Source organism: Schistocerca serialis, chromosome 1 (genome assembly GCF_023864345.2).
Source record: "Schistocerca serialis cubense isolate TAMUIC-IGC-003099 chromosome 1, iqSchSeri2.2, whole genome shotgun sequence".
In the NCBI taxonomy this organism is placed as follows: Eukaryota; Metazoa; Arthropoda; class Insecta; order Orthoptera; family Acrididae; genus Schistocerca; species Schistocerca serialis.
The window spans coordinates 819,489,423-819,515,441 of NC_064638.1; the positions used below are offsets into that span (position 1 = coordinate 819,489,423).

The 26,019-nt window shown below is 40.0% G+C and overlaps 1 protein-coding gene across 3 annotated transcripts in view; it reads right to left on the reverse strand.

The window, feature by feature from the left end:
- The window catches only part of LOC126484347 (G-protein-signaling modulator 2), a 142,543-nt gene that overhangs the window by 81,206 nt on the left and 35,318 nt on the right, over nt 1-26,019 (reverse strand). For 2 of the 3 annotated variants that reach the window (XR_007587841.1, XM_050107809.1), the window contains exon 9: nt 15,086-15,280. Coding sequence is in view for 2 of the 3 variants with exons in the window: in XM_050107809.1 (XP_049963766.1) it covers nt 15,086-15,280 (195 nt within the window). In the remaining variant the exon portion in view is untranslated. The remainder of the gene's footprint in view (nt 1-15,085; nt 15,281-26,019) is intronic. The other variant, XM_050107821.1, reaches the window with a different exon arrangement.

Sequence of the window (26,019 nt, forward strand, 5' to 3'; positions counted from 1 at the left end):
GAGTGCACACCACGTAGCTCAGTGTTCTTCCACTGCCGTTTCAAGCCAATGGTGTAGACATCACAACAGAAGTTCAAAACTATTATGCAAAGCTGCAGTTACACTAAGCCCTCATCAAAGATTTCATTCTGTTCATTGTTAGAGCCAATTGGCTATGATCAACATGGTGCTCCAAGTGGTTATACAATGACTCTGGATTTACTTCCTTCAATGCTAAGTAGCATACTGGGCACCAATCTTCCTCCAGCTAACACGATCATCCGTCAAGTTTTCAGCTTCATCCCAATTACTATCTGTTCATTGCAGATCCTTCACAGAAGTTCATTTTCAGATGCCGTTGGTTCCCACAACAATGACGATTTGGCGATTCTTCCATTTTTCATACACAGAATGTGCCCCACAAGCTTCAATCTTGTTTCAGCAATGACTGTGTGCAGGCTGCATAGACCACTACTTCTCAGTACTTCATCATTTAGAATGCGGCCACGACAGCTGATCTACGAAATTTGCCTCAAGCATTGTTGGTGAAAAATACTTAGCTTGTTCACTAATTTTAATGGCATTTTCAAAGTCTCACATTGTATATGGCCATCAGTAAGACGATAGAGTAGTACAGCTTAAGTTAAGTGGACAGATTTATACAGTCGAATTGCTAGATGGTTCGCATTCGTTGAGAGATAGCGTAAGGTTTCCTAAGTCTGCTGATGATCTCAGCATCTATGACATGGGTTATCACAGATAAGGTCTCTGAAATATGGAAATCAGCCAACATTTTATGCTACTTTCTATTGCACTAAAATTTGGGTAGATACATTTCCACTTTTTACACACACTGTGTTAGCACCATTTATTTTTAGCCTTACAGAACTGGCAATTCCGTCCAACTTGGTAGTCATTAGTTGTAAACTTTGTGCAGTTGATACCAGAAAAATGATGTCATCAGCAAAATCCACATCCATAAGTGTAAACCGCTCATTACAACATGTATCCATGTTGGAGCTGTCTACAGTTGTTCTCATTACGAAGTCTACATTTACATCTACATGGTTACTCTGCAATACACACTTAAGTGCCTGGCAGAGGGTTCATCGAACCATTTTCATATCACTTCTCTACCATTCCACTCTTGAATGGCACGTGGAAAAAAGAAACACCCAAATATTTCCGTTCGAGCTTTGATTTCTCTTATTTTATTATAATGATCATTTCTCTCTACGTAGGTGGGTGTCAACAAAAAATTTTCGCATTCAGGAGAGAAAGTTGATGATTGAAATTTCGTAAATAGATCTCGCCGCAAAAAAAAACCGCCTTTGTTTCAGTGACTGCCACCCCAACTCGCATATCATATCAGTGACACTCTCACCCCTATTACGTGATAACACGAAACAAGCTGCCCTTCTTTGCACTTTTTCGATATCCTCCGTCAATCCTACCTGGTAAGGATCCCACACTGCACAGCAATATTCCAGCAGACGACAGACAAGTGTAATGTAGGCTGTCTCTTTCGTGGGTTTGTCGCATCTTATAAGTGTTCTGCCAACAAAGCGCACTCTTTGTTTCGCCTTCCCCACAATATTATCTATGTCGTCTTACCAATTTATGTTGCTCACAATTGTAATTCCTAGGTATTTAGTCGAATTGACAGCCCTTAGATTTGTGTGATTTATCGTATAACCAAAATTTATCGCATTTCTTTTAGTACCCATGTGGATGACCTCGCACTTTTCTTTGTTTAGTGCTAATTGCCACTTTTCGCACCACACAGAAATTCTGTATAGATCATTTTGTAATTGGAATTGACCATCTGATGACTTAACTAGACGGTAAATTACTGCATCATCTGCAAACAATCTAAGGAGGTTGCTCAGATTATCACCTAGGTCATTTATATAAATCAGGAACAGCAGAGGGCCTATGACACTATCTTGCAGAATGCCAGATATCACTTCTGTTCTACTCGATGATTTACTGTCTATCACTACGAACTGTGACCTCTCTGAGAGGAAATCACAAATCCAGTCACACAACTGAGACGATACTCCATATGCACGCAATTTGATTAATAGTCGCTGGTGAAATCTGGAAATCTAGGAATACGGAATTCATTCGAGATCCCTTGTCAACAGCACTTATTACTTCATGGGAAGGAACAAGAACGATATTTTCTGAATCCGTGTTGGTTATGAATCAAAAAGTCATTTTCTTCAAGGTGATTCATAATGTTCGAGCACAGTGTATGCTCCAAAATCCTACTCCAAATTGAGGTCAGTGATATGGGTCTGTAATTCAATGGGTTACTCCTATTTCCTTCCTTGAATATTGGTGTGACCTGTGCTACTTTCCAGTCTTTTGGAACAGACCTTTCGTCAACTGAGCGGTTGTATATGATTGCTAAGAAAGGCGCTATTGTGTCTGCATACTCTGAAAGGAACCTGATTGGTCTACCATCTGGACCGGAAGACTTGCCTTTCTTAAGTGATTTGAGTTGTTTCGCAACACCTAAGATATCTACTTTTATGTCACACATGCTAACAGCTGTTATGCTTTTGAATTCTGGAATATTTACTTCATCTTCTTTCGTGAAGGAATTACGGAAAACTGTATTTAGTAACTCTGCTTTAGTGGCACCATCATTGGTAACATTTCCATCGCTATCGCGCAGTGACGGTATTGATTGTCTTTTGCCACTGGTGTACTTTACATATGACCAGAATCTCTTTGGGTTTTCTACCATATTTTGAGACAATATTTCATTGTGGAAACTATTGAAGGCATTTCGCATTGACGTCCATACTAAATTTCAAGTTTCTGTGAAACTTAGCCAGTCTTTGGGATTTTGCATTGTTCTGCAACAGTGTTCTGTGTTCTGACGTGTTTCGTGTACCATGGTGGATCAGTCCCGTCTCTTACTAACTGATGCGGTATGAATCTATCTATTGCTGTCGATACTGTATCTTTGAATTTGAGCCGTATCTGGTCTACATTTACATAATTAGCTTGGATGGAATTGAGAATCTCTCTTAGGAAGGCATCAGGCGAATTTTTATCTGCTGTTTTAAATAGATATATTTTGCATTTATTTTTAGTGGTTTTGGTCGATATGGTTTTGAGCCTCACTACAATGACCTTATGTTCACTAATCCCTGAATCCGTCATGACGCTCTCTATTAGATCAGGATTATTTGTGGCTAAGAGGTCAAGTGTGTTTCGCAACCATTTACAATTCGTGTGGACTCATGAACTAATTGTTCAAACTAATTCTCAGAGAAAGCATTTAGCACAATTTCGGAAGATGTTTTCTGTCTACCACAGGCTTTGAACATGTATTTTCGCCAACAAATCAAGGGTAGATTGAAGTCTCCACCAATTATAACTGTATGAATGAGGTACTTATTTGTAATGAGATTCAAGTTTTCTTTGAAGCGTTTAGCTATTATATCATCTGAGTCGGGGGGTCGATAGAAGGAGCCAATTATTATTTTGGTACGGCTGTTGAGTATAGCCTCTACCCATAGTAATTTGCAGGAACTATCTATTCCAACTTCACTACAATATAAACTATGACTAATATAAAAAGGAATAGTGACAAAATATATCCCTTCTGACAATTGTCAGAAAGGGGTGTACCCATCTTCCGTTCTTATTCAGGAACTAAAATCTAGATACAGGTTTCTGGAAACATCAGTGTGACTGTCAGGGATTCCATACAGGCTTACAATATGTATACACTGTCAAAAGCTTTTTGTTAAAAAAAAAAAAATAAGGAAATCAATGAAGGTTGTGTGCAGTGGCTAGTTGAAATCTATGCATTGTTCTATTACATTTCACAGAACAATAATATTTGTTCAGAACTGGATCTCCCTCTTCGAAAGCCAGCCCGTTCTTGTAGTCAACAATCTGCTGCTTCTTTTATCCTTTTTAGAAGACTGACGCAAAAGACTTTGCATGGTACGAAGAGAAGCAAGTTGTAAATTTGGTTGGATTTCCCTTCTTTCGTAGTTTAACAATGATGTTGCACCTCCAGTCTACTGGAACATGCCTTGTTTGCCAACACATATTGCAGAGGTGAATTAAGTCTGGATCTCCATATGTCAGAATTCCAGATGAAATTTCATCTAAACTAGCTGCTTTATGATTTTTAAGTGTTGTAGCCGTTGCTCACATTTGTGCTTCTGTTATATCACCTGCTTTTACCATTAGCTCTTGCATTTGTCTCATTTGGAATGTTGTCAGCATTAAGAGAGGCGGGCTAGTTTACAATTTCTTTAAAGTACTCAACCCGATGGGCAGCGTGTTCATCTTTTGTGAGCAGAAGTTTGCCATTTTTATCCTTTGTGGGGGAGTTTGAAAAACTGTGGGTTTCAGTAAGTTTGCAAATGGTGTGTTATAATGACCTGGTGTCATTTTGAGAGGCAGCATTTTGAACTTCTCTATCTTTCCACTCTGAGTATTTTCATATAGTTACTTGAAGCTCTTCTTGATATTTAGCTTGTTGGCATTGTTGCTTTGCCATCTTTCTTTCGTCTATCAATGCCAAGTTCGGCCTTGAATCCACTACTGTTTCTGTGTTCTTTTCTGTTGTTCAAATGCCTCTTCAGCACGTGTACTCAGAGAATCCTTGAATTTAAACCACTGTGTTTCCGCTTCATCAGGTTGTTCTTGAAGTGCCTGGAATCGATTTCTAAGGCTGGTTACAAATGTACTTTCTACTTATTTGTCTTTTAGTTTAGCCACATCAAATGGTCACTTAGGTTGTTGGCACTGCTGTGATTCAAACTTCCCTTTCAGGTCCGCTCAGACCAAGAAATGAACCAACCCAACATTCGCAGCACAGCAGGTTAACGTATGTTGATTTAAGGATCCCACATTTCAAGATCCAATGTGGATTATACTTTTTGCAGCAAACATTGACTTCCATTTCATAAGTCACTAGATACCCAATCGTGTCGCTCTTGAATTATTCTTGTCACTATACTCTCCATGCCGAGTTTTAGATTCATGTTCAGGTTCAAAACTTATGAGGTGCAAATTGCTGAATTTTTCTTGTTGCTTCTGTAGCAGTAAAATGTTTTACGGGTTTCTGTATACAATGAAGTTATCAAAAATTTTATCTTAATTAAAAGTAACTTGTAGGTTTATATTATCTGTCAACAAGGATTATGCTCGTCAACACTGCAAAAAATTTGTTACACTGTTACTGTTTTTTTTCTTTTTTTAAAATACTATTACAAATGAAAGTTTTAAATGGCTTTAATTTGTCACTTTAACTTTTTCCCTTCTGTTTTTGCAAGTGCTCACCACCTGCAAAGTGAGTGCCCGAGGTAAAACTGATCAATCAGACGTCATTATGTAGTGCAGGAAAGGGCAAACTACGCCACTATCTTCAGACAAATGTTTTAGGTTTGCAGTAGCCTTACGCACAAGTGTATATACTTACACCACAGTGCTCAATGTGGAGAGCAACTCACTTTAAATCGATGAAAAGTAGTATGATGGCTGGGTTAGCAACTTCACAGCGAAGGTCAGACATAGCAACATAAATCTACAACACATCACAGTACGATTTCTTGCTACAGATAGAACTTACAGATCTGCAGAGTGACAGGCAGTTGTGCAATAAGTCCTATAATAAAATAAGTCTAGCAGACTTGCGCAGGAATTTTCCTCAACATAAACTTTCATGACTTCACAAGTTTGCAGCTGTGGTTAATTCAATGTTTGTATTTGCGTACTTGTGTGGGCAAGCCTTATTCCGTAAAAAAGAAGATTAAATCCGCCTACAGAAGCCCACTGACAGACTTCATCTTAAAAGCTTATCTTCAGATTAGTAGCACTCAGAAAGTGGTACCAAAGACCTGATGCTTACTGAAAAGCAAAATAAGTAGTATTCATTGACATGCAGTATTTTCATGCTTAACATGTGAATAAAATAGTCACAAAATTACAGACCTATTGGAAAATTTACTCCAGCTGCTTTATTTTAATGTTGTTGTTTTTCCTTTCTGGGCATTTAAAGGAGATATTGTAGTGTGTTCATTACATTACATTGATATTAATTTAAACTCTGTCTGAAAATGAATTAATCATAAGGCTACATCAGTAGTAAGACATAGCTTGTTTTGTACTTTGATGTTCCATGTTATGCACTTCATCAGTTAAAAGAAATTTAAGTTTCATTTCAATTGCTCATCAATGCAACAGTCTTAGAAAATAAATTTACCTAAAGAGGTGTCAATTAGCCATTGTGAAGTGATACATCTCTGTAGAAATAACATTAGCAGCTATAGAATAGATTCTTCGACAGCAGTTTTTAATGAAGAGCTATCTTATTCCAATTCCTCCCTCCTCTCCCTTCTCCTCCCCTTCCCATATCATTATTACCTCTGAGCCAGCTTACTGTTGTGGCTTGAGTGTGAACCAGCTCGCATGAATAGATCAATGGAAAGAGCTGGTCTAGCAGAACAGTGAAATATTTCCCCCGTTTCATCAGAGTTTACGAATATGTACCCTCACACAGCCTTTCCTTCTGGAGACTCATAAGCACCTCGTAAACCCTTTGAATAGGTGTTTAATATATGACATCATATTTGATGAGCTTTATGACCCTTCCACACTTTCTTCACATGCTAAATTTACATAAAAATTACATGTTGCAGTACCTGGTTTGTCTTATGTTACTTTATTATTGTGCACACAGTACAGAGGGCTTGTATATACTCTGTATTCTCACTGCGCAATAACTTGTGAAACAGTAGTGAAAAGCGTAGTGTAACAAGAAAAATACCAATAATGTTCATGCACTGATAACATTTAAATGTGATGCAATGTAATGAACACACTACAATATCTCCTTTAAATGCCCAGAAAGGAAAAACAACAACATTAAAATAAAGCAGCTGGGGTAAATTTTCCAATAGGTCTGTAGATTGCTCATAATGCCCATAGCCCACAATAGTTGCTCTGTCTTAATATTTCTCAAAAACTGGCGTACAGCTTCATCGAAGGAGTATGTTTACATTCTTCAGCTACAGAGGGAGAACTAAGACCAGCAATGACACACAAAATAATACCATTATTGCATGTTTTTATTTTCTTCTTACTCATTAATTGAATCAGTCACCATATCCTCAAACTGACTAATAACATCTAGCCACGCTTCAAACTAACTGACACCGTCAAAATCATCTTTTCGAACAATTATTTCAACCACAACTGCATTAATAGGGTGGAGGTGACACTGTGGATAAATAGCATTTACATTTTGTTACTGAACAAACTAAGAGGCCAACACTAAACAATGTGAAAGATCAAAGTCATATCATGGTCAAAATGAACAGTATTGTCATGCTGAAAATGCACCTCTGAAAACCCAGTCAACTAATGCATGTAAAACATCAAACAGAATAACTGTCATGTACAATGGGTAATATGAGTGAGATACAAACTTACAGTAATTCTAGCACTGGCAGTTGTTAAATCTGAGTTACCTTATCAAAGCTATCCAAAAAGTTTTATAAACCTGCCAACAATTTGCAGCATTAGTAACTAAATAAATGTGTAATGCTTATATGTTAGTATAAAGGATTTGTTACAAACTACAATTGGCAGACAAAGGTACTGTAAGCAATTCTTGAGATTTGACTGGCATACTCCAAATTAAAAATTAAAACAATATCTATAGTGACACCAGAACACTAATGGCCAGGTCACTCCGGACCTTACTCTAGAGCAACTAGAGCTACTGCAAATGTTATGGTGGAGCTAACTTCAGAACTTATACTGAACACCTGCATGAGAAGAAGATATCTGCTTTGTAACAATACATGGCATGCCATGTTAAGCATCCATATAAAACTGTATACAATCATTATTGACTGATACCATGCTGCCTAACCACAAAACACAGTGAAAACCAATCACTTTGTAGTCTCTGTTAAATGTATTTCCAGAATTCATTCCTAGTGATGTCATCATCATTGTTTCTGCACGATTTCCTATAGATGTGACCATTAGAGCCTTAGAGCCTCTCTGCTTAAATGGTTGTATCCCGTGGGTGACAAAGTACTATGAAATATAACGACTGAACTATTTGTGATCTAACAATGGAAACTCCAGGTAGGAATACCAACTACGTAGGAAAAGAAAGATTGCTATTACCATAAACAAGACACATCAAGTTGCAAACAGGCACAATTAAAAGACACTCACATAAGGCTTGCAGCACACACACACCATTCTCAAGATGCTAGTGTTGGCAATCGTGTGTGCGTGACGTGTGTTTCTCTTACGGAGGGGGCGGATGAATGCGTGCACTTGTGAGCCAAGGGAAGGGGAAAGGGGGTGGGGACTAGTTTCTGTAATTTTTCAAAAGACATACATGACAAATGTTTACGAACAGCTTGGAACATGGAAATATTACCATCTATTCTGGGTGTATACGTGGACCAGGGAAAAAAATTTCTGTATATCCCAGTTAAAAACACACTTTCTTCCGGGTGAAAATGCACTTTTTCCGTGTTTAGTGACTTTATACTTTTTCTCGGAACTGTAAAACTTATCATTTATTCAATGATTATAATTTTATACACCAGCATAGAATTTCCTGGAACTTTAGAAAACAAAACTCGGGAAAGAAAACACGTTTTGGAAAGATGTTTGATGTGCAGCAACATGTACACTGCATATTTTCATATTACGAAAGTATAAACTCAAACTCCACCAAACACCACATGTTACTTTCCGAAGCATTGAAATCAAGATTGTGACGCGCTTTTGTAAGCCAGCTACTGATCGTCACGTGATCTCGCAAGCTGATGACAGCGGATATTCAGAGCATAGGACATGTGATGTAGTCGGCCAATAGCAACAGCACTGTTAGGTAGCGCGAACACACAAACACAAAAAGTTGATGGTTTAAAAATTTATACAATGTTTCTACAAGAAAAGAAAAGCTTTCATATATAATATTGGTCTCGAAGATTAATAAGCTGCATGAGAAGCTAAGCTTTCATGTACAATGTTGATCTTTTTTGTGCGTGCTACACTTTAAGATACATCACACAAATGTGCCAGTAAAATTTTTAATGACGACATAAATGTCTGATCTTCTGGGCTTGAAACTTCTACACGGTCGTCCTCAAAGAGCTGATTTTTAAATGAGAGTCAAACGCTCTGTGATTTAAGAAATTCATTGTACATTTTTGCACATAGGTCATCTCACGTATAATGAAATTTACTTGAAAGTAATGCTTTTAAAAACAACCATTCGCAGTATTTTCATGCGACCTTTTCGAAATAGGTTCATTTCAGCAGTTGCCAGAGCGCGCCAGATAACGGGAGTCATCGTGCTTGAACAGTTATGACGACGCAGAAAGCCCGTATGTTTGTACGTGTAAAGCATTTAAAAAATAAAAACAAGACATTAGAGGATATTCCAAGAGCATCGGAATTTTGTGAACCATACCAATCCAGATTCGGATGTAAATAACGTCATTGTTCTGCAAGGCGATTAATGCTTGACTCTGTAATGAAGGTGCAAATAAAATATGAAACTAATAACATATTTTAGCCTTCCATAATTATGTGAATGTATTTTAATTCACTTGATAGCTCCCGACCCTTGAAATCCGTTTTGTTTTCATTTGACGTGAGAGCAATAAACCAAGAGGAAACAGCACAACGACTACACGTAAACACAGGTTACGTGGAGACTACCTTCTCCCCACCAAAACACAGACTGCTCTGTGCACCAGCCCCGGATCTATGATATTTCCGAACTGGGGCAATAGTAGATAGTGGCGCCTCCCCCCCCCCCCTCCCCTCCCCTCTCCATCAAGCGTTTAAGGTTGGATGCCAAAAATTAAAAAAAAAATAGACTTTTCAAAAATTTGTTCATTTCGTAGCACACATTTTTCTGAAGAGTCTAATACATAAAACATACGTGTTTGAGGAAATGTAAGACATGTTATTGGGTCTTAAGAGTTCCAAAGTGCAGTACCACACTTCTTCCCACAGCATTCTTCTATCTATTTCATTCAGTGGAATCCAAACACGTAATATTTTATAATGAATGCAATCAAACTATATTCAGGGCAGTGGAAATTAAAATGTCCTATTGTGCCTTTCCTCCTCCCAGTCAGCTGGTCTGACATCCTGCCATACTTTTAAAAAAACACCTCGCAATTAATACTGGTTGGGATTATTTGCAACTGGGAGAACAAGAAATCTTCAGAAAATGTGCACTCTTTACTGCCTATTAGCTAATAACTTGCTGTTTTGTGTACCATAAAATTAAATATGTGTTGTTGTTGTGGTCTTCAGTCCAGAGACTGGTTTGATGCAGCTCTCCATGCTACCCTATCCTGTGCAAGCTTCTTCATCTCCCAGTACTTACTGCAAACTACATCCTTCTGTATCTGTTTAGTGTATTCATCTCTTGGTCTCCCTCTACGATTTTTACCCTCCATGCTGCCCCCCAATACTAAATTGGTGATCCCTTGACGCCTCAGAACATGTCTTACCAACCGATCCCTTCTTCTAGTCAAGTTGTGCCACAAACTTCTCTTCTCCCCAGTCCTATTCAATACCTCCTCATTAGTTATGTGATCTACCCATCTAATCTTCAGCATTCTTCTGTAGCACCACATTTCAAAAGCTTCTATTATCTTCTTGTCCAAACTCGTTATTGTCCATGTTTCACTTCCATACATGGCTACACTCCACACAAATACTTTCAGAAACGACTTCCTGAAACTTAAATCTATACTCGATGTAAACAAATTCCTCTTCTTCAGAAATACTTTCCTTGCCATTGCCAGTCTACATTTTATATCCTCTCTACTTCAACCATCATCAGTTATTTTGCTCCCCAAATAGCAAAACTCCTTTATTACTTTAAGTGTCTCATTTCCTAATCTAATACTGTCAGCATCACCCGATTTAATTCGACTACATTCCATTATCCTTGTTTTGCTTTTGTTGATGTTCATCTTATATCCTCCTTTCAATACACTATCCATTCCGTTCAACTGCTCTTCTAAGTCCTTTGCGGTCTCTGACAGAATTACAATGTCACCGGCGAACCTCAAAGTTTTTATTTCTTCATCATGGATTTTAATACCTACTCCGAACTTTTCTTTTGTTTACTTCACTGCTTGCTCAATATACAGATTGAATAACATCGGGGAGAGGCTACAATCCTGTCTGCATTACAAGTGTGAACACGCATTTAGAAAACCACTATTACCCGTTTCTTTTGATTTTACTTAAAAACACTGTGAAAGTAAAATGCCCCATCATAGAACACAGCCACTTTTTGAAAGATAACAACATCAACAGTCGGAAAGTTGTTTGAAATTTGTGGTGGAATTTTGACTGAAGCTGCACATGATAGATATCATGCAGCTGACAGGAAAGCTCATTACATCAGGTGAAAGCTGGTAGACAGTATGAAATTTTTATAAAAGGTCATCAGGAAATACAGTATGGTTCAGGAAGGAAAGTAAATATTTTAGGAAGTGGCAAAACAGATTGATCCAATATAACATTCTGTACAACATATGTCCAGCTATTTTGGTTACAGAGATACAGCCGATTACAGAGCTAGCTTTTCATTTTGTGTGTCAGTACTCTATTTTCTATGGGTTTATTTATCAAATGTAATTTTTGTTTTGAACTTCAAGATGTGAAATTGTGCTTGATTATACATAAATGAATTTTTCAACTGTGACTGTGATTCGTTAACCAATCCCACAGTATCATTTAAGCATATTGTGTATGCTGCAAATGCTAAGTATGCTGAAATGGTATTTGTGTTTGTGTCTTGGAATTGAAACATTGCTGCTGCTTGCGTGAATGTGGCAGATGATTTCCAACCACAGAGTACTAGAGTCAAGAGTATTTATTCACATTTTCAATAAACTGCACAAGACTGTTGTAATGCCAAGCAGTCAGATTTCCTTTGAATATGCAAATGAACAGCATTATTAAGTTGACAGAACGTGGTATTTTAACAACACCAAACAGAATTTCTACACATATCGATATTCCACATACAAGAATATGGTGGACATTATATATGCATGGAATCTATCCTTATTTACAATGGATTCAACACCTTCGAGAAGGAGATAAAGGTAGACAACTGGAGTTTTGCTGTTGGATAATTGCAAATCACTGAGTAACCTCATTAATATTATTTATTGATTAAGGCCCTTTCACTCATGACAGTATCAAACTTTCATCAGTGATCAGACTAAAACCCACATGCCTTTACCGAAAGATATTTTCAAGAACACTTCTTTGTAAGTCTATGGTATGTCATGGTAGACAATCGGATGACTGTGTCTCTTGTGTTACTGAACTGTTTTATGGGGACCCATTACCCAGATGTTCTTAAAGGACGAGCTTCCAGCATTATGGAAAATGATATTTTGGCAATAAGGATGCATATGTCCTTCCACATTGATGGGGACCCCCCTACACATCCAAGCTATCAGGTGACATCACCTAAACCTAACATTCCCTACAAAACTGACTGCCAGAAATAGTAACATTCTTAGATCACCAAGGCCCCGGGCCTTAATCATTTTGATTTAAGAAAAGTTACAAAAATTTAACTGAAAACAAAAACAATGAAAAATTTTCAGAATTCTAAAAAATTCCCAGGTTTTTCCTGGATCTCCCAGTTGTCCCGCGACGCATAAACCCTGTTATTACAAGTGCGATCATTCAGAATATGAATACTGCTGTCCTCATAAAAGAAGGCCAAGATGACTTCAAAAGAGCTACACATGGTGGTGTTAAGGGAATTAGAAAGTTCACTGAAATTGGAGATGGAATTTTAGAAAATAAGTTTCGAACTTAATCATTTGTCTTTGTGTAACATCTTCTGTCATTATTTGTTTGGGTTCCATTCTGAAAGTTCTATCTCTGTAACCAATAAGAACTGCACACATTTAATATGGAAGGTTTCATTCAAAATATTTACTACTCCTTCTGAAACAGCCTGTGGTTCATATCTGCCATAAGGTAGAGTCAAGTACACTACCATGCCACAGTTAAACATGCATTGTGAACTTCTAGATCCAAAAGTTCCTGTGTTGAAAGGGTACTGATAAACAATGCGAATAAAGTCCACACAACAAAACTGGAGATCAAGAGACAGTCAAGATTTGAAATTGCTAACTTTAACTGTATGTAGTGACTAGGTTGACTGTACCCCAATCAAATACATTACACTCAGCATGTATCTGATGGGCACTCCAAACTAAATACATACAGAATTAGCTGTAATACAAGTAATATACACTACCCAGTTACATTAATGTGACCACCTGTCAAAAGCTGAAATAACCACCTTTCACAGTGCGAGACATGCAGGAAAGATGTCAATGAAGTTCTGGAAAGTACTGACAGGGATGTCAAGCCATGTCAATTCCAGTGCCATGCCCAGGTGCACCAGTTTTCTCTGTTGAGGATCCATGGTAAGAACAGCCCATTCAAGATGTCCCACAAATTCATGACTGCGTTGAAATCTGGGGTGTTTGATGGCCAAGGCAGTACAGTAAACTCATACTAATTCTCTCCAAATCACACACGTACTCTCTGAGCTCTGTGACATGTTGCAGTGCTCTGTTGGTAGATGCCATCGTGCCACGGAAAAACAAACTGCATGTAGAGGTGGGCGTGGTCCCCAAGGATAGATCCATTGTGCCTTCCAGAATGACGAGATTAGCCAGGGAATGCCAATAAATCATTTCTCAGACCATAATGCGTGCAAGGTGTTTGCTTTCAGACATTTCACACCATACACGCACAATGGACATCCGTCTGATGGAACATAAAAAATGATTCATCTGAAAAGGCCTCCTACTGCCACTTAGTGAACATCTAGTTGTGGTACTGGCATGCAAATTCCAGCCTTTGTCACTGATGAACAGCAGTCAGCATGGCTGTGTGAACCAGGCACCTGCTGCAGAGGCGCATGCACAGCATCGTTTGCTAAACAGTCAGTGAGGAGACACTGTTAGTAGGCCCTTGGTTCGTCCGGGTGGTCAGTCACTCAAAATTTGCATGTCTATCTTTGCCTGTACACACCTTTGCAGCCATCATTCACTGATCACCTATGGCCCACAGTTCACGACAGTTGCCTCAGTACCAGTTCTGGATAGCACCATTTTTCCATTCATGGTATACTTTAGCCATGGTCACACTAACAGTTTACAAACTTAGCCATTTCAGAAATGCTTCTATCCTTGGGACGAAAGACAATGATCAAGCCCATTTCAGTGTCAGAATAACTGCTCCCTTTCCGCATTACAACAATGACTACACTGTTTTCTATGTCCCCCAACATGCTTTAAATATCCCCCAATGTTAGTGCTTCCAACTGCTGTCTGTAAGTGGTTATTGCACATTGATGTCAAGATATTGGCAGTGGTCACATTAACGTGAATGGTTTGTGTAATACTACACAAGAATTGTGTATTATATATGTGTATCGGATCTTTCCTCATTGGCAGATGCACTTCAAACTATTACAATACAAAACAGATTGAGTTCAGTAATGCAAATAACTGTAGAAGAATCAAAAGGCAAAGTGAGAACTTTTCATTGCACCAAATACCCAGAAACTGAAACAATTTATGATATAATGTGTTTACCTGCAGTCACTTGTATCTGTCACAGATCACAAAAGGTGTGCCTTGCCTAATATGGAACATTCCCTTCACATACAAATACAGTTTTCTATTGGACACGAAGGAAATCTTTTCTGTGAAAAATTATTGTAGACAATTCACTGAATAAGATATTTCCCATGGATAAAATGCAAGGAAAGTTGCAGTAGCCCTATTTGCTATAAATCTTTTAGCCACATATGATTAGGCGTTATCTGCCTGGAATAATGACAACCTATTTGTTAGCTGGGTTTCGTGACAGACGGAAGTCAATGTTAGTGCTCCCAAACGCAAAGCATACCCATCCAGTGTTTTAAACACCCAGCAAGCAGTTAGTAATGGCAGCAGTACCCTGAAGAGGCATCAATGTATCCAGTTCAATCTCCATCACCAATTGCTTACTGCACCTTTATAAGATCCAGTTGTTCCATGCTGTGTCTCCTCACCCTATATCTGCGTAAACAAGCTGGTGATCCCTGGTCAGACAGTGATGTCAGGAGCTGCTGACTCTCTGGAGACAAGTCAGTGACTGGCAGACCTAGGACCTTGCGCAGATCCGACACATTCATCTGAGCTGTTGCTTGACCCATGGTATCGCCAAGCTAGAAACAAATTACAGGAATGAATTTATTTAAAATATAAAAATACTACTTCTTTATATATAAGAGCTCTGAACTGACACTAAAGAAAAGTCATTCTATGTATTACGGATGCTAAGACAAATGACATAGATAAGAGTTCAAGTAGTAGAGAGAGTGTTTTAAATCCTCTGGTCATATTCACTTTCCAATAGGAAGTTTAAAATCTGAATTGTTTTCACTGTATCATCAGCTATGATCTGTGGCAATGATTTGTCAAGATGCAATATACACTGTAGGTCAAGAGTGTCTGGATTTGCTTCAAGGATGAGGCAGACTGTCAGGGTCACTCAGCTGTTGCACTGAGGAAAAGTTCTCTTGTGGTAGTATGTGTGACGTAAGTATGACCAACATGGATGCAACACAAGACTACAGGTTCTTCTCTCCGAGAGAGGCAGAATGATGTTTGCCACTTCTTGGTAGGGGCTGGTACAATAGGGGGCTGGGTGGCGGGTGGGTGTACTGTCTGTGGGAGGAAACAGGGAGGTTGTCACAGAGAAAAAAGGCTCCTGATGCATGCCTTTTCGTCTTAACTGCTGCTGTCCTCTTCATTTCCAAACAATTCCTAAGAATATGGATGTTAGGGTTCTGCAAAAGTGTCTTGTAAGAGGGATGTTCTGGACTATACTAAATCTTAACCATGTAATTAATTACGACTTGGTGGTGGTGTATCTTTAAAAGTGGAATCCTGCTTCAACAAGACTATCAACAGAGCTCATGCAGAAACCTACAGTCGCTAAGTGGACTTCACTGGGGTCTTGGGGTCTAGTAGGCCTACTGACCAGCAAGTAACACATTCGTATTCAAGTTGGGTTAAAATCAATGACTGTTATAATTTCTAGAACTTGTCAATCTGCTCCACAAGAAGTGTTTTGGAGGGCATGTAAGGAGTTTAGGTTGTACTAAGCTGCTTTATGTGTGATAACCATGTCAGTTTGTGGTCAAAAAGCAGTCCTAAAAAGTGAAGGCACGTTATGAAGGCATTTTACCACTTCCAGCCACTGGCCACCCAAATATAATTCAGGGCGCGTGCGTGAGTGAATCAAATTCTAGTATTTTGTAGGTAAAAAAACTCTACCCACGATTTGGGTCCATAACTCGTCTTCTGCTGAAGGCAATGATGTAGAACTACAGTACAAATGGAATTTGTCAACATACAAGGCCTACAACACATTTGGTGTTGCAATGGCAGCAGTTTTGTTTATAGCAACTCCAAAAAGGGTAGTGCTCAAGGCTGAACTCTATAGAACACGATTTCACTGTATATGTTGATTAATAATTGTCGTACCAACTTGGAAACAACAATGGGATAATAAATTATTAATAAAAGTTGGTAGGTTGCCTCGGAAGCCCCACCAATGTACCATGGCTACGAGTAGATGTCAGAAATTTGTGACATAATGCTTATGTAAGATTGCTGCCAGGCATAGTTGAGGCACAAAGGCTTCCCAAACAGAAGACTTCACTTGTAAAAAGTTGGTAGTTGTGGATGTGGACCTTCGAAATCTGTACTGAAATGCTGAAAGCTAATTTCTTATCTGTCCAACAAAGTCTGTGATTGGCCCAACATGCAAAAAATTTGTATAGATTTGCCATTACACTGATCAGTCTGAAGCTGCCTATATAGCATGGCTTTTTATTTTTTTATTTTGCACATTGATACTTTTTGTCTATTGGATGGGAACAACTTCACTCTTGGCTAATCTATCAATCATCATCGGGGCGCCACTCTGTACCAATGATGGTGAGCAACAGCCAGCATACTGAGGAGGCTAATGGGTGCTTGGGTGTCTGCAGGAGAGGGCAGTTCTGGCTGGTGGACAGGCACAGGGCCTGTGTTGACATACAGCAGTAGTATGTGCATTGTGGGTTATGATTTCTGAGTCACTTGGAGACCTGTCACTGTGACTTACTGTTCACCAATGTTGGGTATTTTTGGTAACTTTGTTGTGGAATTGTGTATGCTGTATTGTGAGCGTTCTGTAACTACAAGTTGAAATCAGCTGATGTTGTTTTGATAGTTCACTGTGGAATTGTGTGCTCTATTGTGGGTGTTCCATTATTACAAGTGTATTCACCAATGTTATGTAGTTGCTGATAGTTCGTTATTAAGAGTTGGGATCAGCCAACACGGTTTTGGTATTTTTGGTCTGTGGCGCTGAATAGTACAGATCTTACTGGAAGCCCTGGACACTGGTATTTGGGTGAAGCTTTGTGTTGCCTGGTGCATGTAGGATGTGAGGTTATTTTACGTAGAGGTCATTGGGGCAGCCTTTTGGCGCGTCGTTGGGTACAGCAGAGTGATATGATATACCACAAGTGTGCCTTCTCTAGAGGTGGATGTGCTTAATTTGTTGGCTCAAAATGTTTGATGGCGTTCATTTAGACTTTGCATAGTTTCCTACGTTGGTAGTGTGTGCTCCCAAGAAACTGACAACAAAGGTGGGAAACTGAATTCTGCTCCTGCATGAGTGTTTCCACATAAATGCATTGCTGCTAGTTGGGAGACAATAGTTTGTAGTATGCGTGAAACTATGGCGCAATCCACGAGTTATTGCCGTTGGTTTAATACTCTATACTGTCAATGGTATTTCTGAGTTCAGTATCATTCAACTGCGGCAAGAAAGGCACTGGTTTCCTTGAAAGAGGAGGACACTATACGGCCTGGTAGTCGAGTGAAAGTGAGTGAAGTCAGTCAGTCAGCAAAAGGACAGAATATGTAAGCCTACGTCCTTTTATTATTGTAAGTGGCTGGTTCATCACTGTTGCAAAAGATTGCTGGTTGCCTCTGGGTGCACCACGTAAGGTTAAGTTTTCCTAGCATGAAACTCACTGTCGTATCGGTCAATGACTTCAGCTGCAACAATACAGAACCTGAGCGAACTTTCAGAGACACTATCAACTGTATTATTAGTTGTTTGATCCTGTATTACTTGAATGGTTTTGAAAGCACACATTTTCGGTGTGCAGAGTGATATTGTTGTATTAATTTGTAATTCGGTGGCTTTGTGTTTGAATGACAGGAAAACAAAGGTTTGGTTACCTGAAGTGGCTTTCGGCCGTAGAATGGTTTTTCTGTGCCCAACCATAACTGCGTTAGTGGAATGCTGCTGTTGAGTGCTTTTGTTGTATGACCTGCCGGCACCTTATAATGGTGTTCACCACCTTGCCTGATTTGAAGAACATTCTGGACAGTTCATATGAATGATTTGGCCACCTAATTGCCCGACATGAATCTCATCGAACATTTATGGAACATAATCGAGAGGTCACTTTGTGCACAAAATCCTGCACCAGCAACAATTTCACAATTATGGTCGGCTGTAGAGGCAGTACAGTCAATATTTCTGTTTGGGACTTCCAATGATTTGTTGAGCCCATGCTATGTCAAACTGCTAAACTATGCCAGGCAAAAGAAGGACCGAAATGATATTGCATGACTTTTGTCACCTCAGAGAGTACATCACCTTCACATCAAAGAAGCACCCCAAAATGTACGTCTCCACAAAAAGTCCAAGCACTGGATACCCATGTTAGGTTCTTGGTCTGTATGAATTGTGGTACAACGACGAACATACATGACCCACATTTTTGTGGGACAAAATTGGAAGGCACAGGAAAGGTTTAAGAAGGGCCCCTTCAGAGGGCTCATTGGAGCTAGCGTACAGCCAAGTCTACAGCTTAGGAACTATGCCAAATCCAAAAGTCATCGACATGTGGCAGTCGAGTAACCACAGGTCACAGGCCATTGATGGCAACAAGAGAGAGCATAACACTCAGAACGGAGCACTGAGGGATGCCATTCTCTTGGGACAGTGGGGAGCTGAGCTATGTACCAACTTAAAAAAAAAAAAGTGGGATATAAACTGATGAATCAAACTTGGTCAAGAACCTCAAAAGACAAGGTTCCTGGGTTTTAATATACAACGTGATGTCACCAAGCAGTGCTGTGTGCCCTATGAAGGTCAAAACAGACTGCAATGAAATACTAGTTTTTAGGAAACCTTGTCATACCTAACCAGATGGCCAGTTGTGGACTGTGCCTCCCAGCACCACATGATATGGAAACCAAGGGCCCCACGATTTGATAACCCAGCATAACCACCAGGCTACCATTGTTTGCAGAACATGATGGTGGAGCTAATTGTTCAGCACCTGTCAACAGACACTGGGTTTTTACCTGGTTTAAAGGCAAGGATGATGACGCTGTCTCTGCACTGCGAATGGAGAACATGTTCTAGCCAAACGTGGTTGAAGACCCTGGGTAAATGAAGTCTGTGAGTCACATTCATACGTTGGATCATCATATTATGAATCGAATCAGGATCTTGGGCTGTATCAAGCAATGAATTAAGATCCTAAAGCAATTCTCTATCAGTGAAAGGTTCATTATACAAGGGTTGACTGAAAAGTACTGCCTCCACCTTCGTAACTCTTAAGCAGTAGGCAGCATTGGTATGTGGCAGGTACTGGCTTGTTCTGTAGCCTCTTCTCTACAGCTCCAGTTGGCGGGAAGCCTTAGCAATGAACGGTTGTATTGTTATAGTGTAAAGTATGGAACCCTGCACAGACGGTCGGTCAATGCGATCTAAGCAATGTGCAGTCATTGAATTCTTGACAGCAGAAGGTGTCACCCCAAAGGAGATTCATCAGAGAATGAAAGCAGTTTATGGTGATTGTGTACTGTGCATCGTTGACAGACTGATTCAGAATTCCACTCTCCGAGTGATACAACGATCGTCCTGAATCAATCTGTCAACATTTTGCTTGTGAAACTCAGTGGTTGCTGCCACAGGATGTCCAACTCTTTGTTTGTAACGCAGGTCACATGTTCCCACCTCAACATCTTTAAACTTACTCGCTCAACGATGCACAGTACTCACATCAACACAGTCACCATAAATTGCTTTCATTCTCTGATGAATCTCCTTTGGGGTGAAACCTTCTGCTGTCAAGAATTCAACGACCGCACATTGCTTAAACCGCATTGACCGACCGTCTGTGCAGGATTCCATACTTTACAAACTGTAACAACACAACCATTCAATGCTAAGGCTTCCCGCCAACTGGAGCTATAGAGAAGAGACTATGGAACAAGCCAGTACCTGCCGCATACCAATGCTGCCAACTGTTGAAGAGTTATGAAGGTGGAGGCATTACTTTTCAGTCAACCCTCACACAATTAAGGGTTACAGGAGGTAAAGGATGCACTCAAAAGTTAGCCAGGTGAGAAGAGGACATCAACACTATCATGAAGTGGGTCACAAAGTGTTCAGAAAGATTGATGCATTGGTAGAAAGACCATCATGAAGGAGGAATACGGAACAGTTGTTATCTTTGGTGACCCAGCAGAGTACAGCGCTCGGCCTACACCTAAGAGAAAGAGGCAAATGTTCCCAAAGAGGAGACGCAACACCTCTGCAAATATTCTTAATGTGTTTAATTCAATAAAGATCCTTTGCACAGAGTGATTTAAAAGCAATGGTAGCAGCCTGTGAAGGATGTTGCTTAAGATGCTGCAAGACTTTCCATGGTTCTAAATGGCTGCTGCACCATGGTACCAACCACCAGTGGAGGGAGACTGCAGAAAGAGTACAGCAGCTCCTGTAGTAATGGCCACCAGAACGGTCACAGGGTTGTAGTGACGGAAACGCGGCGGGACCCGCGGAGCGGCCCGCGAACAACACAATGGGAGAGGACAGACACGACCAACGAAGGACCTTACGACACAACAAGAACAGACAACAGAGTCATAAACCAAACAAGACAACCAAGTCCACTCGTAAAGAAAACACGAAAGTCAATACGCTGTCTAATGCGAGGCGATATGTCCTGAGACGCACGTGAGGTTAGACTGGCAGGCTGAGCGACAGGCAGGCGCTTAAGTACTCGATTGGGGATCCCACTATTGGCCACTGCAACCTCGTGTTCCACTGTGGCGCCCTCACTCTAAATGCGGGCCAGGAGGCACGCGCCGCCACAGCTTACGGCACGATGGTACAGAGACCTCTATGGGCCTTTAACGTCATGACATCTGGCGGGGATTCAAATTCCGCGGCGCACGGTACCAGAGCTCCAGTGCATATAGTCATGTAGGATAGGTCTCCCACAACCTTGCTGACCTGTAGATTGCAGATAAAGCTGATGGCAGACATATACAATGGCCAGTTCTCTCTTCAGAGTGCCTAATATAACACAGTTAGCCGCTCCAAGCAGAAGATGTGCTTTGTTGCTGTTGCAAAATTTTCATAACTCTGACTGATATAAACTAACGGTGCAGCGTTCATCTTTGCATGACAGTGTAGATATTGCCACAGAATCAGCTAAGTAAAAAAATCCACACAATTTACACATACATTTATGTGTAAAAGTTGACTTCCAAATTATCTTGGGTGTGAGACTGCACGCGCCATATTCCTATGCCAATTCGAAATTCCAATATTTTACTGTGTGCATCGGTTTTACATCATCTTTTACTGGTTGTGTCACTTCTCATTTGTATTGTGATATACTGTTAAATTTAAAGCATTTGTGAGTACCACTACAAATTCATACTATTATCATCAATTGTAGGCCTAAACTAACCTATCGTCATTTAAAAGCCATTGTTCTCTAATTTCATTGTACAATTATGTGAGGAACAGGTTTGTTTTTGAAAATATTTGGTTGTTTACAAAAGCATGTTTTTGAAAATTTTTAGATGTTTACAAAAGTATATTTTTGAAAATTTTTGTAACTTGTGACTTGTTTCATAGAAAATCAATGTTTATGTTTTCCTGTTACTGTCAAAAAATAACTTGCCCCTAATTTCAGTATACATCAACATGAAAAAAAGAATTCTGAGATTTTTTTGGAAGTCACCTTTGCCATTAGCATGAACTATTTCAGAGTAAATTGGCATTTTTTATTTAATTACAGTACACATTTTATAACAAACATATTGTGTTACACCTAGCTTTCTTTTTAAAGACGACTCTATATCATCTACATTAGTCGTAAGTCAATGCTATTTTCAAATTTGTTAGTGACTACAACCTCATAAAGTTAGGAAACCAGTAATTTTTCTTGCAGGTTATTCTATTGCCTTCACAGAAATCTCCTTTCATCTACTAATTGCTTCAGTTCTTAAAGGGAATTAGTAATATTCTTAGCCAAGCAGATTAAAAGATAATTAGCAGGTTTAATTTAAAGTTATTTGTTTACTGTCCTGTAAAACACTACACCAGCCACAATGCAACCCCACTGTGAATGCTGTTCTCAAACACGGGATGAGGCAGTTGATGTTTGTAAGCAACTGGAAACTGCCCTGATTACTGCCAAATGACCAGCAGGTGCTTTGAATTGTGTTTTGGGAAGCTCTGGAGGGTTGTGTACCACAGTTACCAAAGGTAGCTCAAGTACTAACCTCTCCCGTGAATCCTGTCTCCTCCACAGGAAGTACAGGATCTGCTACTACCTGTCCACTTGACAACAAGTGGCCTGTCAATGGTAAGTATGGGCATCCTGCACAGGATAGACAGAAACTGTGATGGATTTGAGATGTTCCCCTAAGCAACAGGTGTTAGGTTCTGTCTTCCACTGAAAATGAGCCAGTGGGACTTTCTTCACCTGTTTGCAAACCCTCTTTGTCCTCTGTCAAGAGAAGGCAAATGCAAAAGGGCAGGCGTCTATTACTCATCAGCAGTTCAAATGTATGACGAGTAGTGGAATCCCTTACAGAAATGGCAGCACGCCAGAGGAAGGAATATCAGGTACATTTAGTGTGTATTTCCGGGGGCCTCATTCAACAAGTTGAAGAGGCTATTTTGGCAGCCATGAAGGGAATAGGACGCAACCAACTGCAGATTTTGGTGCATGTCGTAACATTATCAGTGGTGGACATAAAGTTGTGATTGGATCCTTCTACCAAGCACCAGACTTACCTCCTGATACAACCGAAAACTTCAGAGAAAATCCTGTTCCCCAGTCATACTGCAATCAATAGTGGAGACTACTTAAAAAAGTTAGTTTGGAACCCCATTAATGACAAAAATGCATTAGCTCTAATAGCAACAAACAGACCTGACCTCTTTGAGAATGTCCACATTGAAACTGAAATCAGTGACCATGAGACAGTTGTGGCAATGATGATTATCAAAATGCAAAGGGCAGCTAAAACAAGTAGAAGGATATATAAGGTTCAACAAACTAGATTTAAAAAAAGCAGAGGTGGAATCATATCTCCATGAAGAACCTGAAACTTTCACAGCATTGCAGGAGCATTAAAGGAACTATGGATTACATTTAGAAGAATAGTTGAGCGTGCACTGAATAGATACATACCCAGTAGAACAGTTCATAATGGGAGGAATCCTCCATGGAATATAGTCACTGTAAAGAAACTTCTAAAGAGAGACTACTGCATAACAGGTATATAAAAAAGCATAGGACTATAGATAGAGAGATGCGGAATGAATTGCATTTGGATGTCAAGGTATCAATGATTGAGGGCTTCAATGAGTACCATAGTAGAATACTGACAAATGATCTTTCATGAAAGCCAAAGAAATTCTGGTCATATGAAAAGGCTGTTAGTGGCATCACGGTTGGTGTCCAGTCACTGGCAAATGAGAAAGAACTCAAATTGAGGGTAGGAAAGCAAACACAGAAATCCTTAACTCCATTTCCAAATATTCCTTTACAAAGGAAAACCCAGGTGAGCTGCCCCAGTTTAATCCTCGCACCACTGAAAAGATGAATGAAATAAATGTTATAGTTTTACTGGGATTGAGAAACAGTTGAAATCATTAAAACTGAACAGAGATCCGGTGAAATCCCTATCAGAGTTGGTATGACTACCAACCAGCTATCCACCAGTATGAACGGCCACTACCAAAGTGTGGCCAACAGCAAAGTAGACTGCCTTGTGGCACAACATGCAACTGAACATAACACTCTTGATTTCAATGGCTGCTTCACTATCCAAGCCATCTGGATCCTTCTCTCCACCACCAGCTTTTCTGAACAGTGCAGATGGGCATTATCCTTACAACACATTCTCCACTCCCACAGTTACCCTGGCCTCAACCTACGGTTAACATACTGTTCCCACACCCTCCACCCAACAATTTCCACCACCTCTGTCCTATCATCTCCTCCCCATTCTCGTCTCTCACCCTGTTTATTTGCAGCCCTCTGCCAACACATTTGCCCATCTTTCCCCACTCCTGTTCTTTTTCGTTCCTTTTTCCCACCTTCCTGCCCCACAACCTCCTGACGCTGTGCCTGTCGGCAGTCTAGTCTCTACACACTCAACCAGACAGTGTTTGTCTCTCTCCCCACCAGTACGCTATTATTCCTTCCCCTTCTCCACCCCTCCAGATCGCTGCTTGCATCTCATGAGATGTTGCATACCGGCCTGAGATGCTGGAGCTGGCAGTTTTGTGTGTGTCCATGAGGTGTGCTTGTGCTTTTGTGTGTGTAAGTGTGTGTGTGTGTGTGTGTGTGTGTGTGTGTGTGTGTGTGTGTCCTCTTTACTATCAAGGGCTGTGGCCAAAAGCTATAAGCGAGTGTCTTTTAATCATGGCTGTCTCCAACTTGACATAATAACGTCTTTATGGTATATAGCAATCTATCTTTTCCTATATTTTGATGTTCCCGCCTGGAGTTTCCACTGTTTATTTTTGCTGAACTGCTTTCTTCCCTCCTGCAACCCTGTGATGTTTTCCAGTGTTATTCCCCTCTACAGCACTACTCTTCCCAATGTCCATTCTTTCTCTTCTTTCCTGTGCTTATTCACTGCCTTCCAACTTGCATCTGCTTCCGAGCCACACTGTATCAATGACCGTCCGCGCACCCCTCAGACTTTGAGACCATGTGGATTGTTGATGCAGCATCTAATGCCCCAGATTCTCTACTTTGACAGTTAATTACATTTATTTCTATTGATCCCACATCATCGCTCTGCCTGACGGACTTTAAAATTTTGTTTTCCACACCTACCCATGCTACATGAACTTTTGATCCACAACCTAACCCAAACCCCCTCTTTGCTTATCGCAACATACACATACACATACCAAATATCATTGTTTCTTTTCACCCATGTTTCTGTACATTTTTAACATGTGTGTGTAGTTTTGCTTGGTTTCAAGTATTTTTGTGCATCTTTAAATATTTGAGTACAATTTTATGTATTTGAAAATATTTTTGCATATCTGTGCGTGTTTCTGCATGTCTACATGTATTTTTTAAATGTCTTTACATGTCTTTTCGTTTTCCAATTCCTCTCACAACCATCTACATCTATTTTTCCCATTTCTGAGTCATTCCCATTTCCTTTGTACCATTCCTGCCACAATGGACCCTTGCCCCATCTTTTTGCACAAGTTCAGTAAAGTATTACTTTCCCTGGCTAAACCCAGTCCCACATCCTGTTTCTCAAATGCTGCCTAAACCATGGAATCCCCCCACCCAAACAGTTTAACTGTAAAGATTCCTTGCTCTGGATACCACCCTTCCTTTCCCAATGACCTACAACTTTTCTGATTCCGCTAATTTCTGGCCCTCACAAAGCTAGTACTGCAAAAACTCATCTCCATGGCACAGGAAACCAAGAAACATCTCTGCAGTATACTACTACTCTGCAATCCCTACTCCATCACATATCTGAAATTGAATCCCTTGCTCTCCGGCACCTGGAGGAGCAATCCACACACCGCCTC